General features: G+C 41.0%; 2 protein-coding genes across 3 annotated transcripts; one reads left to right on the forward strand and one right to left on the reverse strand.

Annotated features, from left to right (window-relative positions):
* Positions 1–1,170: 1,170 nt before the first annotated feature.
* On the forward strand, positions 1,171–9,989 carry LOC114438473 (carcinoembryonic antigen-related cell adhesion molecule 5-like). 2 transcript variants are annotated; one of them, XM_028409856.1, is made up of 19 exons: positions 1,172–1,322; positions 1,413–1,451; positions 3,030–3,077; positions 3,208–3,483; positions 3,684–3,941; positions 4,283–4,555; positions 5,004–5,267; positions 5,486–5,755; positions 5,991–6,263; positions 6,367–6,630; positions 6,734–7,024; positions 7,332–7,604; positions 7,703–7,817; positions 7,904–8,067; positions 8,157–8,258; positions 8,457–8,522; positions 8,717–8,776; positions 8,883–8,951; positions 9,035–9,989. In XM_028409856.1, exons 1-19 carry the CDS (start codon positions 1,244–1,246, stop codon positions 9,091–9,093), a joined length of 3,243 nt encoding a protein of 1,080 aa, XP_028265657.1. In that variant the 5' UTR covers positions 1,172–1,243; the 3' UTR covers positions 9,094–9,989. The 2 variants fall into 2 exon arrangements, with proteins under 2 accessions (XP_028265658.1, XP_028265657.1); XM_028409857.1 differs by lacking the exon at positions 3,030–3,077 and having other exon boundaries at positions 1,171–1,322; positions 9,035–9,093.
* apobec2b (apolipoprotein B mRNA editing enzyme, catalytic polypeptide-like 2b) lies at positions 9,770–11,779 on the reverse strand. The gene is made up of 4 exons (XM_028409858.1): positions 11,373–11,779; positions 10,599–10,779; positions 10,183–10,526; positions 9,770–10,075 (listed from the first exon to the last, which is right to left on the reverse strand). Exons 1-3 carry the CDS (start codon positions 11,642–11,644, stop codon positions 10,185–10,187), a joined length of 795 nt encoding a protein of 264 aa, XP_028265659.1. The 5' UTR covers positions 11,645–11,779; the 3' UTR covers positions 9,770–10,075; positions 10,183–10,184.
* Between the last annotated feature and the right edge of the window lie 1,580 nt (positions 11,780–13,359).

Consider the following 13,359-nt stretch of genomic DNA (forward strand, 5'->3'; position numbering starts at 1 on the left):
CTGTCTGTAGTATATAAAGAAGGAGTATGAGCACAACATAGAGACGAATGCTGCACCTTCATAAGAATAAGCTGAGCAGTTGAAGTTGGGGCAGCAGAGCTGTCTGTGATCACGCAAGTATGCAGAGTTTCCTCATTATTCATAAACATGACAGAAAGACAAGAACACTCTAAAGATGAACTGCAAACCTGGTCTACCACAGAATCCTAAATAGATACTTGTTTGATCTTAAATAAGGTTAATAAGACACAGGTGAAACGCATTAGGGTGGGTCAAGCAATCACCATGGAGCGAAACACAAGGGGAAGAAAAACACACAAGGAGAACAGGACTTTAAAAATAAAACAGGAACCATGACCAAAACCAAGAAAAACACAAATACACCCCAAACAACTAGGAACCAAGGATCAACATGAAAACAGAACCAGGGATAATGGCAGTGTTGTACACCATCACTAAACACTAAACGGAGGATACTCATGAAACAGCATTATCAATGTGCCGAGACTTTTAGGACGAAAATTGATGTTGATTGTAAAGTAAGAGTGCAGCCAACCCTTGATGAAAACCTGAACCTGAGCCTGAAAAGCATCATCAGTCATGCATTTTAATCATCATGTGGTTCCCAGAGAGTACACCTAAAAGGCCAGAAAATGACAGGAATAGAGGAACAGAAACCCACATGACGGATGACGTGGGACCCAAACTTAAGTTATAATAATAGTAATAATAATAATAGTTTTATAACACTGTATAGAGTGGTTAAGCTGTCTTTCCTATATGTGCATGTCTTGACAGTGACAAAAAACAGAAGGCCGTTGCAGTTTGTGGTTTTACGGGGTGGATGCATAGAACTATAAAAAAAGTGTTAACGTGTTAGTGCTAATACTTCCGCTCATACCTTAAAGATCTACTGAAAAAAGCCCAACAGATAAAAAAGATCAGAAGTTTGGTTTTGGAATTCTGTCACACCCTCTGGGTTTCTTGATGATACAAAACTTTGTCAACATTTTTGTAACTTCTTTCAATTCCCTATATCCTTTGTCACATTTCAGTACAAATCAGCAGGTCTTGTGCATGCTGAGAGCACAGACATCTGAATGTGGTTCAAACCATTTCCTGTTGCCTCAACACACAAAAAAAGCAGATGTCAGAAAGACAGAAGTGTCCTGAGGTGAGCTGACACACGCCCCTCTAAACTGCAGTCAGTTTCCTTTCCTGAACTTCACTACACATCAGATATATGACTCAACTCTGCGGCACAGCCTCCACACACGAGGCTTCATGGAAGATGCAGCTTTTTGAGGTCTTCTGTGTCTTTTGTAAGTTTTTAAATGTTGATTTTTGTGATTTATGAAGAACGTGTTCACATACATTGAAATGTAATTCTTACTGTTTGTTGGTTTCTACAGGTCTGACCGCTGCTTGTGCAGCTCAGGACCCAGAGAATGGTAGGACGACAGAACTTACCTAATGATAAGATCATATTTCAGGTTGCAAAGATTTAAAAGTTAATATTAAAACCTAGGGATGTCCCGATCCGATCACGTGATCGGAAATCGGGCCCGATTACGCGATTTCAGACTCGATCGGACTCGGATGTTACCTCCCGATCAGGACTCGGATATATGGGCTCTCATAGTTAACGCCTTCTGTGCAGGGTGGCTCTGTGTCAATGTTTTAACTCATTGTGTAACGTTTACGGGATGTTCTGAGCAGACCACGGTCAGCTCGCTGTCTGCGTCTGTTTCAACACTTTGCCACAATTCACCACGACACTAAACATGCTCATGTATAGAACCTGCTGTCAGAGAGAGTCCGCGTTGTACGAGTGAAGTTCTCTGCCTTCTCACTGGCGACACTCGCTGCAGCGCCACCCATTCTAGTTCTCTTGCCCAGTCCTCTGGTGCCATCTCTGCTATCAGTTTCTATGTGTTTCTGTCTACATGGTGGTGTTTGTAAAATTCACTGCAGCTGTCTGCAGCGGCCTGATGCGCATACACACACGCAAACGCGTGCCCACACAAGCACATGTGCATACAGGTGAGCCCACTCCCAGAGAGTGCGTGTTGTTTGGCTCTCTGTTGCTCATGACGTGCTAGTTGGTTTGACTTAACTCCATTGACTATGCTCAGATAAGCCATGGTAATAGGCCTACCACTACTCATAATAATAATATCAACATTAATATTAATATCATTAATAATAACAATAATAATAATGTTTCCAGTGTTAAATGTTCTTTAGAAATTAAAGTTTATTGATCTTATGGAGAATCTTGAAAGTATCGGATCGGGACTCGGTATCGGCAGATACTCAAAATCAAATGACTCGGACTCGGACTCAAAGGCAAAAAAACCTGATCGGGACATCCCTATTAAAACCTCACATATTCAGTATCCAAATCATATTAAAACTAACATGGTTAAAATAGCTACATTTGTATATCACATGGCTTTATAACAGTCAGTAGGATGTATTATAGTTAAAACTACCATGAGGAACATGAAGTACTGTCAGGCAGTTCCTGATATCAGCTGCCTAGTACAAGTGTCAATAGTCCCTAATGCCTGCTTTACATGGTTATGGTTTACACAAGCATCTACATCTTTATTTCTAAAAAAATAATGTTGTGTGTAAATGTATGGATTTTAATGTTTAAACATGAGTTCACTGGAGACCAGTGCTGCGATAACAACAGACATGCTTCTGTAGTAGGAATCTTTACATGTGTCGTGCTTATTACTGCAACACCGACTGCGTGGCACAATAGTCTGGCTGCTAACCTGGCCTAAGAACTTGATTTAGAACATTAAATACACAGATGAGCAGCTGAAATCCTACATCAGGCAAACATAGAATGAAACATGTCACTGACGTCAAATGGAGCTTACCGTACCACTGCTTACCTTAACTGTGTGATTTTTACCACTGTTTGTGTTTAAACCCTGACTTCTGATGTAAAGCTTACCTGCATGCTGTTCTCATCTAAATCCTGCTATCCACATCTCCTCTCATCCACCCACCAGTCACTCACAGCAGCGTTCCTACCCCAACAATAGAAACTGGATACTATGGTGAGATTCTCATTCATTGGTTTTATGTGTTCTGGACTGATGAATAGAAGTCAGTAGCATTTGTGGTTATAGTCGTATTTGAACAACATTCTTTAACTCTTTACATAATATACTTTACGTATACTTTCAGATTCCCCCATACCAGTTCTGCAGCAAATGACTGCCTGGTTGGATGTCTTCCCCAGTGAGAGCGTCAAGTTCAATTGTAGCATTGAGGGCAGCTCCGACTGGACGCTCAGCTGGTACAGAGATTACGACGAGATAGGTTCAGAGAATTTGTCTGAAGATGGAGCCGTGCTTACAATCCCTTCAGTTTCTCAGACACACTCTGGAAATTATTCCTGTGTTGGTGAACAAAAAGGTCGTTTCTCTGAAAGAAGCGAGGAACTAAAACTTACAGTTTATGGTACATTTTTTACTTTTTTTTAAAATTTAAATTTACCTTTTTCTGCCTGAATAGTTCAGTTTAACATCACTGGTATTACAGACATGAGGGCAAAACAGTTTGTACAGGCCGGCAGCAGGTTGTTCTTAATAACATAACCACTGCATCACAAGCTTTGTAGAAGATTGAAGCAGTAATCTGGGGTAAACTGTGTGTTTCAGATGAAAAACCAAAACCAACAGTGAGCAAAAAACCGGATTTTAACCCTATGTACATCGGAGAAACAGTGTCCCTCACCTGCACAGTGAATGTGGCCTCTGGCTGGAAGTATCAGTGGTACAGGAATGGACAGAAGCTCGCTGAGATCAGTGAAAGCATCAGGATCAAACTTCAACCTGATCATAAAGGAAACTATTCCTGCCAGGCTACCAGAGGTCAAATAACAGTAACCAGTGATCAGACACCACTAGATGTGCTTGGTAAGTGAAGCAAGTAGTTTTACTGTTTACGGTAGATTTTAACATTTTATTTTATGCTGTGTAAAACAAGTTCTCATTGTACTGTTTTATATTCAGTGAAAAAGTGGCCTGCTTCCGTTATGCATTTTCTGTTGAAACAGGATGTTGTGGTGTAGCATATAACACAAAGGGCATCTGTGTGTGCATACACGCTGTAGGTGGAGTTCTTATGGAAAGAAATGATTAGTGTCAGGAGGGATGTGCTACTCACACCACAGTTTTATTTGAAACTAAATGTTGATGATATGATACATTTGATGTATTATGATTGTTGAAAATATCTTTGTGGTGCACATTTTCAGCCGTGCCCGCACCAACTCTGAAGGTACAGTCTCAATGGCAAGATGTGTTTGAAGGTGAAGAAGTGGAGTTTATGTGTGGAGTTGACAGCCACGGCTGGACTTTCACCTGGTACAAAAACGAACAGAGTCAGGCCTCAGAGCAGTCCCTCATCGGATCGTTATTCAAAATTACAGCCAATAAAATGTATGAGGGACAATATTCCTGCAAAGCTCACCTGTCTTCCAGAGGAGTCACCTCTGCATACAGCAACACAGCAAAGGTCACAGTTTATGGTGAGTTTTTCGAAGCTTTTTTTATATAATAGCATTGATTTGAATTTTGTCATCACAGCATAAATGTGACATTATAATCCTTAAATATATAAACCTTCTACCAGCAGCTATAGAGGAATAGCTCTGTCACTTTTTCTAGCAGAGGTTTTTGTCCCTCTGAATAGGTCTAAAGCTGTTTTTTTATTTTTGTCTTTGTGCTGAGAAAACCAGCTATTGGGCGGGTTTCTATTTACACCACATGCGAAAATGACGTGATATAGATCTTTTCACCTCTCATGTAGAAAGCACAGTTTCCACCCTGTCTAATCTTTTCCAGTGTACACCTAATGAGTACGTCTGTGTAATGTATTACAAGCTTTACTGGGCTGATTTATATTTGTATGAGAGTTGTATCACAATGCAGCAAAGAAACAAATGACTACTATAATAACATGTCTGTGTGTTTCAGATCAAATACCAAAACCAACAGTGAGCAAAGCTCCCAATTTTAACCCTATGTATGTTGGAGAATTGGTGATCATCACCTGCAAAGTGGACATGGCCTCTGACTGGACGTATCAGTGGTACAGGAATGAACAGATGCTCAGTGACGTCAGAAACGTTATCAACATCTCACTTAAAACTAGTGATAAAGGAAATTATTCCTGCAAGGCCACCAGAGGCAAAACAACAACAACAGAAGCCAGTGATAAAATGCCACTAGATGTTGTCGGTAAGAGAAGTATTTGTTGTTCAAAGGCACTCTTTTGATGTTTATGTTGTTTTATACATTTCTTGATGTAACAAGATATGTGGTGTAGCATATGCTACGAGCATGAAGGGATCCCTCAGCGGCATATGTATAGCAAATGGGAAGCAAATATTAATCTAACCCAATTTTCAATGGAAACAATGGAAGTGGTGGTTAACGTGTCTTGTTTTTCTTTGCAGAAATTCCCATCCCATCTTTGAAGAACATAACCAACTGGTTGGATGTGTTCCCCACTGAGACTGTGAGATTTAGCTGTCACATCCAAACGAGCTCCAGCTGGATTTACGAGTGGCTCAAAGATACACAGAAAATGGCTGATGAGACTGGTGCGACTCTTTCAATCAGTTCTGCTTCAGACAAACACAGAGGACAATATGAGTGTAAGGGACATCTGCCCGACAGGGGAGTCAGCAGCCACTCAAGTCCTTTACTTACTCTCAAAGTGTATGGTGAGTTTTCATATTTGAAGTTCATAAAAATATATACAAACACTTATTTTGTAGGGAATTTCCTCAAAGGTAGTACATCTGAAAACCTTTAACAATAAAAAGCTATTTAAAAAAGATTTCAAATTTTCATAAAAAAAACATTTGGTTGCATTTTGGGTTAATAAATATTTGCTTGTCACCATGACAACAGTATAATTTCACATACTAACTGAATGGTATGTTTGTGTACCCTCAGATACAAAGCCTGCTGTGGTAGTGACGCAGAATCCAGACTACAAGGTGATGTTTCCTGGAGAATCTGTCAACTTTAGCTGTCACATAAATGTCTCATCTGGATGGAAATACCAGTGGAGCAAAGATGGCAAGGAGCTGACAGGATTGGTTAGCAAAGACTACTCAATTGAAAAACTTAAAACAACAGATAAGGGATCATATACATGCCAAACAAAACGAGGCAGCAATCCATTTTTTGGCATTTCAAGTCCAGTTAAAGAGCTTGATGTAAAAGGTATGTTTCTGTAAAGATGTAATTGTAGTGTTTCTGTTGTGGAGATTTATGGAATTTAAAGTACAGTACACATAGATAAATTGCTTGTGTTTTATCTGTTTAGGAGAAAATCCCAAGCCATTATTGATCCAGAAGCCTGGTGGTAAAAGCTTGTTTGCTGGGGAGTCTGTGGAATTTGAATGCAAAGTAGAAATCTCAACTGGTTGGAGCTATCAGTGGTACAAAGATGGACAACCGTTCCATGTAAACAGCAACAATTTCAAAAGGGTTAATGCTACTTTATCAGACAGTGGGACATACGAGTGCAAAGCCATGAGAGGCACAACACGGACAAAGCACAGTGATACACAACCCTTAAACATTTCAGGTGCGTCATATAAAGTCTTAAAAGACTAAGAAGAATTTACCTCACAAAATACTGTGTGAAGATTCAAATGTGATATTAAATGTCTGTGTGTCTCTTTCTTTAGAAATTCCTGTTCCATCTCTGAAACTAGAAACCCAGTGGTTGGATGTGTTCCCCACAGAGAGTGCAAAGCTTCGCTGCAGGATGCCCAGCAGCTCTGAGTGGACATATGCATGGTTCAAAGATGCACAGAAGCAGCCTGATGATGAGACCGTGTCTTTTGACGCCGATAGAACCACTCTCACCATCAGATCTGCCTCAGCTGCTCACCGCGGAAAATACAGCTGCTCGGCACAGCTGAAGAGCCGCCCTGTTGGCAGCAGGTCCAGCTCAGAAGTAATCCTGGATGTGCATGGTGAGTTTTAGTTCTCCTTTCTGTGACCCTTTCAGTTATGCATTGGTCCTAACTTTGAATGCAGGTAAGGCTACATTAAGCAATTATTAAGAAATGGCTGTTGTAGTGCAAGAAGCAACATAAAGTGGAAGTTCATCAAGTGATAAGATATGAACAGTGGTATTTCTCATTTTTTTGAGGAAGTATATGCACATGTATGAAAATAGATATTTGAATCTCTTTACACTAGTAAAAGGCCAGCTACTTCTTATGCTGTGGCCTTTAAATGCTGCTATTTCTTGTAATTGTGATTATTTTTAATCCTCAGATACAAAACCCACAGTCACTCTGAAGCAGGATCCTGAGTCCAGGTTGATGCACACTGGAGATTCAGTCTCCTTTAGCTGTCACATAAATGTCTCTTCTGGATGGGACTATGTGTGGTACAAAGACGGCACACCTTTTTCTGCATCTGGCAACAGTCACACCATCAGTTCAGTTCAGACATCAAGCAGTGGATCATATGAGTGTCAAGTTAAAAGAGGAGTAAACCCGGCTTTCAGGTCAGACTATAGTCAGGCTGCAGAGCTTGAGGTTAAGGGTAGGTTTGTGTTTACTTCCTCTTTTTATTGTAGTGGTGTTGAATTACTGATGTTGGAGGTTTTTTTTTAATTATTATAATATTATCGTTAATTACAGAGCGACCACAGGCTGGTATCATTCTGTTGACTGGCTGGTCAGAAGTCTTCTCCACTGACAGCCTGGTGCTCAGATGTGAGGTGATGGAAAGTGAGGACGAGTGGAACTACACCTGGTAAGAATAATGATAATAATGTGGGAATTTATGCAGAAAATTCTTGATTAAAACCTAGAAAATTCAACATAATAATATTAAAACAGGTACAAAGCTGATTCAAAGACGCCAATCAATCAGTCGACCTCTGATAAGCATATAGTCACACCACAGAACGACCCAGACCAGAGCCTGTACACCTGCAAGGGCGTTCGCAACGGTAGACCATCGTATTCAAAAACCAGCGAATCTTTCAGGACCAAGAATCTTCGTGAGTATAACTGAAATCTGAATATATTTACCTAACAAATATTCTGTCTGACTTTCACTCTCTGTTATTATTTTGTTGTTAATGTACAGTTTTGAAGAGGAGGGTGCTTCTGTCCATCTCTGGCTGTATCTTCTTTGGCATTATTGCTGTGTTCATCGGATGCTTTGTCCTCAGAGTCACCCGCAAACCAGGTTTGAATTTTAGCACTTGAATTTCATTTTACTTTTTGTAATATTAATAATCATCATGGGATAGGGGCAAACCTAAACAACCTTTAACACCAGAGTTCAGAGTTCACATCAGTTTGTGCAGGTTTTAAATGTGTTGCTTTCAACAACTAAGAATAAAACCCACAGTGAAGTGACTCATTACCTTTTTTTGTCACATAGCGGGTGATGACATGAAACCAGAAGAGGAGAACCTGTTTCTCACAATGGCTCAGCAGAAGGGCTGTGGTACGTTGCCAACACCTCTAATGGCTTGTGGTATTAGTCATCTCTTTTCTAGTACGCTCCAGCCCAGCTTTAAACTTTATATATATATATATATATATATATATATATATATATAGTTGCTTGTGAAACTTCCAGCTGATACTTTAAAGATTTGTTTTGAATTTGTTTATTGATATTTAAGTTTCTCACTTCAGATACACCCTGTCCGCTGGTTGAGTACATCACTGATGCCGCCCTGAATGCACCACCTAAAGGTGAAAAAAGCTCATATATTAAACAGACAACAGCTAACTGATTCTAATTCATTTCAAATGAAGGCTGTGGCTAACAAATATTTTCATTGTGTTGTCTAATCTGCAGAGGAGAATGAGAATGGCACAGTTTGCAGTGAAGCAACTCCACTACCAATAACCACACAGGAGGACCAAGGTAATGACGCTCTACACTACACAGTTTCCCTGAAGCTTCTCATAAAGCATCACTGATCCACAGCCCACTCTTTATGTTTTCAGCTGTGCCGACGGGCGACCATGATGCAGCAGAAAACGGCGGGCTGGTTTCCTTCAAATGAGTTACTGAAGATGTCATCACAACATTTTTACAAAGGCAAAGTGTGATAGATACATTTGTGGCCTAAAGTATGGGTCAGTTCCTTTCCTTTCATCCTTCCCACTTACAAAATCCAGCAAAAAGTCCAGCAGCCACAGAACACACAGATCCTGAATCTTCTCTGATGACTACATACAGGCTAACATTGTCCATTTTCCCAGACAGTTGCAAAAATACCACAGATATCTTAACTTTAACTTAGGCCACAAACTTACCAATCACCCTTTGAAGTCACCAGATTTTCTTTAGTCTCAGTCATTACCACTGTGGTCATGTTAGGATATCTAAGCCACAGCTTGTCTGACTGTGCTTAAGCTTGAATGCTAACATGACTTCCTTTGTTTGCATTAGCTTTAGATGTGTGTGAATGACCTGTTAGTACAGGTGGAAACTCTTCTGTCTGCAGTGGCAGGTAAAAATCCAAGTAAATTATTGAGCATTCATCCTCTGGGGCGAAAACATGCAGGTATGGGAACTCATTCTCTCAGGAGTGATGTGATGTGATCCAACCTGATCAGGAGTTATAGGCATATTTTTTTAATTAATATCATTTAAACAAAAGGCACGTTTAACATGTTATTTATGTGAAAAGCATCAGTCATATTCATTACCTTTCAGTTACTGAAAAGATGTGAGAATTTGCTGAAGAATGTATTTATTCTTTATTTCAGTTTGTGCTTCAATTCCCTAAACGTCCACCAGATGTCAGTAGAAAGCTTATTTAATGTAAATGGTTCAGCCATGAATGTTAGTGCTTTACCCCTCTAAAGCAAGCACTTGTACATTTATCTATGTATTCAAGCATTTTATGTCTCTATGGAATTATGAAAATAAAAAGTCCATGAGTGTTCATTCAAACTTCTATTTTCAGCTGTGACTGCAACAAACACGCCAAGTAGTTTACGCCGATTTGTGGTTCAGTCAATGGAGGAATTCTTGAGTAGCTGTAGGAGCAAAAACACAGGGGACAAAATCCACATGGAAAAATGTGTTAGAAATCAAGGTTTGTATTGATCCAGTAGAACTGCACACACACTGCTCACTGACTCACATCTACTTGAGGATGTCAGCCAGTTTCTCCACATAGTATTCGTAGTTCTCCTGACAATCTTCCCACGGTGTGAAGCTCTGGTCCTCCTTCTCCACATATGTTTCCCAAATATGCAGGAAGTCGGATGGCTTCATCATCCGCAGTTTGCAGCCAGCACTTGCCAGAGCCCTCAGGCCTTCCACTATCTCTGGCTGCTCCCACTCAAAGAGACGGGAGCAAAATATGGAGAGACTGAGCTTTTTGCACTGCTGGATGATTCTGACCAGTTTGGCAGCACATTCTGCACAGGGACTGGATGATACGTACCATGTGATGTCATATCCCTGGGAGGAGTTTGGGAGCACCTAGAAAGATGAGAGTGGAGAATTATGTCAACACAAAGGAGAAAACAAACACATGCTGAGAGCGTTCATCACCTGTTGAAAGAAGGCTTCTTCAGCATGAGCTGTGGCATGTTCATCCTCCATATAACCTTTCAGAGGCTCTGCATCGCCTCCTGCTGTATCCACTCTGAAACACAGCAGGGTTTTGTTCCTCCCTGATGAGTACTCCACATTCCTGAACTGAAACTTGAAGTAGAACGGGCTCATCTGTTCCCTGGTGGAGAGATGACGTGAGAGTTTTAACAAATCTATCATGAATTAACCTGTTTTCTTCCCAGTGAAAAGTTTTACAAAAAACAACATCAGCCTGTCATCATCACCATGGTGACATTCAGCAGCGTCTATCTATAGCAGTTTTATCATGGTGGATGACACAGCACTATAAGGAAAGGTGACTGACAGGGTAAAAAGGAGTCTCTTGGCTCCAGCACTCAAGTCACTAAAAAATAAATGAAGTCATCAATGTAAGCTTCCAGCACACACTCCATTTGTTTTTCTTTATTAATCTATTGCTATAGTGCACATGAATAGAAACAAAACACAACAAAACACTCTCATTGCTTTGATTTCAGCCTAGGCTCAAAGGCCAGAGAGAAGATACAGGCAGAGTGATACAGCAGAGGCTGGAATCTGTGTTTCCTCTGTGACTCATCCCTATTCTTATGCCCGGGTTAGCAAGGACACCAGGTGCAAGTCTGCTTCCACACTTAAATCAAACTCTCTGAATGGCTTTAAACTAATTTTAGTTTTATCACAAGTGAATGTTATAAAGAGCAGATCAGCTGTTAGACACACACTGTATCCTACCCTGTGACAATCTCAAAAGGCGGCAGCTCTATGGGCTGAAACTCTCCATTTTCTTCACTGTTGTTTGGCTCTGGTCCTGTTGCCCCTTCACTTTCTCCATTCGTCTTCTTCTCTTCATCTGCCTTTGGCTGCTCGTTGCTCTTCTCTGCCTTCTTCAGAGGCTTCTTCGCAGCCTTTCCTTTGTCCTTTTCTTTGTCCTGCTCATCAGTGGTTTTGTTTTCCACCTTCTTCTCTTTCCTCTTCACGCTGATACGACTGTTTCTGTCGGCCATGATTTTGTGCAAGTGCTAGATAAAGTGAGGGGTGAATGAGAGAGAGACAGGGAGAGAGAGAGGAGGGGAGTCAGTATAAGTGGAGTGATAACCCTAGTGCATTTACTGAAATAGATTCTATTGTGTTGCTGCTGGAGTCAAAACATGTGCATGCCTGGCTGGGGCAAGGGGAGATAGCTCACTTAACTGGCTCCCCCCCTCTTTCCATAACCTTACTATTAAAAGGCCAAAGGACAGCACAGGACGGAGTGCTAATGTGTTGCATGACGAAGCCTGGGAACATTCCTTCTTCACTTTATACAGTTACCAAATTCAACAAAGCAGAAATATTACCTTGTGTGTGTATGAATGTACAGCTTTAAAAGGAAGAATGGCAGCTCTTTAATCCATCAGGCTTTCTAACTGTCAGCAGGCCAGCTACAGGCAAGTTATTAATAACAGTACTTTGGCTGTGTGTATGGGGTAACCAGGGCTTTCTAGATACTGAACACCACTTTTGTTTGTGCCAACATGTCCTCCATCCCATTGGGCAATAGAAAGGCCAGCTTAAGGGCAGCCCAAGTAAGGGAATATTTAGAGCAGGACAGCACAAACAAATGCAAATAGTGCAAGAGAGCATCTGTGTCTGTGCTATGAATAAGAGTGCAAGAGTGCAGCATGGCCCTAGTGTGCATGTGTCCGTGAACAATCAATCTGTGAAATCACCCTGCATCAATATGGTGCTCTGCTGAGGCCATAGTGTGGGGGGAGGGGAAGAATTGGTTTTGTAAGGGTGTGTGTGTCTGTATGTGTGTGTGTTTGTGTGTGTGGATGGAAAATGGCTTTCTGCACTGCAGATGTAATAACTTGAGGCATAAGGGAGAGAGCATGAGGGAGGAGGAGGTGGAGGAGGGGGGCAGTTCAATTACAATTTCCTTCCCTCTCGGACTCACTCTGTGCCAAGTAATTCATTTCAGAGGCAATTACCAATAGCACTGCATCCCAGCCTGGTCGTCTAACTCAAATGGATGAGCTGTCACAGCCAGCGGGGAGGGCGGGAGGGAGGGGAGAGGCACTTCAAGCTGCTCCACATACACTCCACACAAACAACAACAACAACAACAACACACCCATGAAGTGAGAGCACAAAGACGAGCATACTGAAACATCCAAACAGCTCTCTAAAAGACACATCCAAATCCACAGACACTCCCTGGGGTGACAATCATTAAGATCACAGCAATCTTTGATAATTATGATGTATGAGGGGAAAGCTCTATGTGTCTCCCACAGATTAATACTCTTGCTCTGAAGTGGCGTTCAACAAAAACAAAAACAGCAAAACTACTGGGATAAAGATGTTTTTTGCAGCTTTGATGTAAAGTCCTACTAATCTGCTCAGATACCACTGCCTACTTATTAACCACAGATCATTCATCAGTTTCATTGGAGCATTTTTTCTTTCCTTTGGAAGTCTTTATGAGTCTGGGTGGCTGAGCTGTGTAGGATGTGACTGCTGCCTGACTCAAATTTAACTGTAATCAAATTACCACAATTACCCTGCCTCCTCCCCACTGGCCCAGCACAGTCCCAGACTAAAAGAAACATCACTAACTAAGTTTAGAAATAGAAAAGGACATGAAATGATGCTGATAAGTGAAACGCAATGGAAAAGACCTCCACTTTGTATGAACATATAAATTAGCAGATTAAAAAAAAAATACAAAACAGTGCAG

Source organism: Parambassis ranga, chromosome 7 (genome assembly GCF_900634625.1).
Source record: "Parambassis ranga chromosome 7, fParRan2.1, whole genome shotgun sequence".
NCBI classification, from domain to species: Eukaryota; Metazoa; Chordata; class Actinopteri; family Ambassidae; genus Parambassis; species Parambassis ranga.